The 2,868-nt window shown below is 53.4% G+C and overlaps 1 protein-coding gene across 1 annotated transcript; it reads right to left on the reverse strand.

Annotated features, from left to right (window-relative positions):
- Positions 1-736: 736 nt before the first annotated feature.
- Chst2 (carbohydrate sulfotransferase 2) lies at positions 737-2,862 on the reverse strand. The gene has a single exon (XM_004629208.2). It carries the CDS (start codon positions 2,771-2,773, stop codon positions 1,319-1,321), a length of 1,455 nt encoding a protein of 484 aa, XP_004629265.1. The 5' UTR covers positions 2,774-2,862; the 3' UTR covers positions 737-1,318.
- Between the last annotated feature and the right edge of the window lie 6 nt (positions 2,863-2,868).

Below are 2,868 nucleotides of genomic sequence, written 5' to 3' on the forward strand. Positions count from 1 at the left end.
ACCTTTCACTATCTACATTATGTTATTTCCTTTGCAAGTTTGCTTTTAGGAAACATGATAAAGCAATATATCCCAAAGGCATCCCCCAAGTAAACCATTACAGATTTATACTTTTGCATTAATTTGAATAGACAGCAAAGAAGAAGAAAAGCCTGTTAAATGTTTCTGATTCTCAGATAAATTTACCCTGACTTCTGTGTCCCTGCTCTATCCCATGGAAAAACACTACAGATACGTCTGTCATTTTGCCAGCCAAGTTGCTACCATCACCAACAATAGGTTCTCACTAATTTTTGAGGCTTGTGTTCTAACCATCAGAACTTTTAAAAATCACATACTTTTTAAAAAATTGTTTTCTTTGAACCAACCTCAGGACAAAAGCATTGACCTCTGCTTCCGGGTTCCCTGCATTCACGACATACAGTAGTAATCAAAGCCGGGTGGCTTCATGTCAAGGGCTCCAGCTTCTTCCTTTCTGTAACTCAAAGTTCAACAGGAGCAGTGTGTGCTTTTCCTTTCATTGCTCTGCTGAGCTTTGCCTGCAGAACTTGAAGATTTGTTCCATTCCTGGGCACCTGGCAGAATGGGATTTTCATGTAAGAAAACAACTCCTGGGTTATCATCAAGAAGCCAGAAGCTTCTCCCAGATCAGCTGTCCTCGAGGAGAGTGCCAGATGCTATCTAAGCTATAGAGGACAAATAACACAAGTAAGTTCCCAAGTAATGGAGGCCAATATAAAAAAGAATATTATTTATTACCATCTTTATTAATACTCACATGTCACCTTTGTTTTTCACACAAAAGTCTACTTTAGAAGAGCACCTCCTCAGTTTATCATGCCCAGTAGGGCTTTATGTTCCTCGACCATTTTCCCTTTCTCCACCCCAACCCACCCCCACATCCAAATTACTCTTACATGTTCACAGATACCACGAAAATTTTGTAAACAAGATTTGGGTTACTGGAACTTGATTTCATCAACATTCCACTTCAAAATGAAGGCAGGTTTGGGAGAGGGTATGAAATGGGAAAGAAGGGGCAGGGGTTGGAAAGGAAAAGGGCAACTACTCAGAACTTTCAAGTCTTGCCTTTTCTGAGGGTGTGTGTGTGTGTGTGTGTGTGTGTGTGTGTGTGTGTGTTCCTTGAAATTCACTGACTGGAAACACTGACAGCAAGTGCATGTGGTTATTTATATTATATATCTATAATAGAACATGTGGGTTTTTCAGTTTGGGTCTGGGCTGCTTGTTTAAACACACCACAATCCTCTTTGTTGACAGAATTCACAGGATGCCAGCTCTCCAGGGGAAACCCCTCTCAGAGTCGGGGCTTCCGAAGCAGAGTCTTGCTGAGATCTTTGACCTCCTCCGGGCTGTTGACCCTCTCATAGCCCAGCACTGCCATGGGCTGGTAGCAAAACTCCTCCACCTGTTTGATCTGCTGAAAGGTGAGGGCGGTCCGCCAGGCATTGGCGGCCTGTGTGGCATTGCGTGCAGACACCACGAAAGGTTTGGAAGAGGAGCCGGAGCCACTGGTCATGTTCAGGGCAAACTGCTCCATTTCTGGGCTCACCAGCAGCCCCACAAAGTCATACACCCTCCGGAGTGTCTTAACAGGGTCTCCCACCAGGTCCTCGTACCGCACCACCAGGTAGTGGCCCTGCAGCCAGTCAGGGGGCTGCAGGGCTGTCTGCAGGGTCTTGGCCATGCTATTACATATGACCTCCATAGCGCCAAGTGCATGGTAGTCTGCCGGGCCACCCATTCCCTCCTTCTTGGCACTCAGCTTGTGGCCAGCTGCTTCCAGGAAGGGCATACGATGGGCTCGTGGGTCCCGGCTGCGGACTACCTGTAGGCTCTCTCGGATGAGACCGTGGCGTGAGCGGATGCGTGAGCTGGCAACAGCACGGGGATCACGCACCAGGTGGATGACCTTGAGGTCCAGGGCGGGATCTCGAAGTAGCGGCGCCAACACCGCCACATCGAAGACACGCACGCCTTTGATAACCAGCGTGTGGTACTTGCGGCACTCCTCCTCAAAGCGTGCCAGGCGCTGAGGCGGGCACTTCTTGCACACCCTGTCGTCCACTAGGCCCACGACTTCCTTACGGTATGCGGGGCACAGAGGGGAGGAACACACCACCTTGTTGGTGGCTGCACCGAAGATGCCCAGCGTGGTGAGGTTGCGCCCCCCGCTGCCTGCGGGGCTGTACAGCTGGAAAACAGAGAGATCACAGCGGTATAGAGCGCTCAGCATGTCCCGCGCTGCCCCCTGCAGGGACACAGCGTCCCCTGGGTACAATTTTTGCCACACGTGCCACACTGGTTCGTAGAGAAAAAACACCTCCGGATTCTGGTTGAAGAGCTCGCCGAAGAAGGATGAGCCTGAGCGCCACGTGGTGAAAACATAGACCAGCTGCCGCTTGTCCCCGCCGCCCCGGGTGCCCCGACTCCCGTTTCCTGGATGGGGCTCGGAACCCACCACCCTGGCTGCGGCTGCGGGTGCTGGCCCGACGGCGGCGGCAGCAGGAGAGCGGTACGGGGTGCGGTGGTCCAAACGCGTGTGAGCGCGCGGGGGCGCGGCGGGAGGCAGCCCCGGGCGACCCCAGCCACCCCCGGATGCCCCTGCTGCGGCACCCAGAGGCGCGTCGGGGTTGCACTGCTGCAGCGGCTCCTTGTGCCACTTGTAGTCCAGGAGGTTGAGCATGGTGAGCACCAGCAGCAGTGCATAGCCCGCGCACAACACTAGCGCTTTCCTGCGGAACACCTTCATTCCGAGCGGAGACGCGGGCCAGCGGCGTCCGGGGCGCCGAGGCCACGGAGGGAGCAGGGCGCGCGGCGCGGCGGCAGGCGCAGCCGGGAGCAGCC

Source organism: Octodon degus, unplaced genomic scaffold (assembly GCF_000260255.1).
Source record: "Octodon degus isolate 3935 unplaced genomic scaffold, OctDeg1.0 scaffold00028, whole genome shotgun sequence".
Classification (NCBI taxonomy): domain Eukaryota; kingdom Metazoa; phylum Chordata; class Mammalia; order Rodentia; family Octodontidae; genus Octodon; species Octodon degus.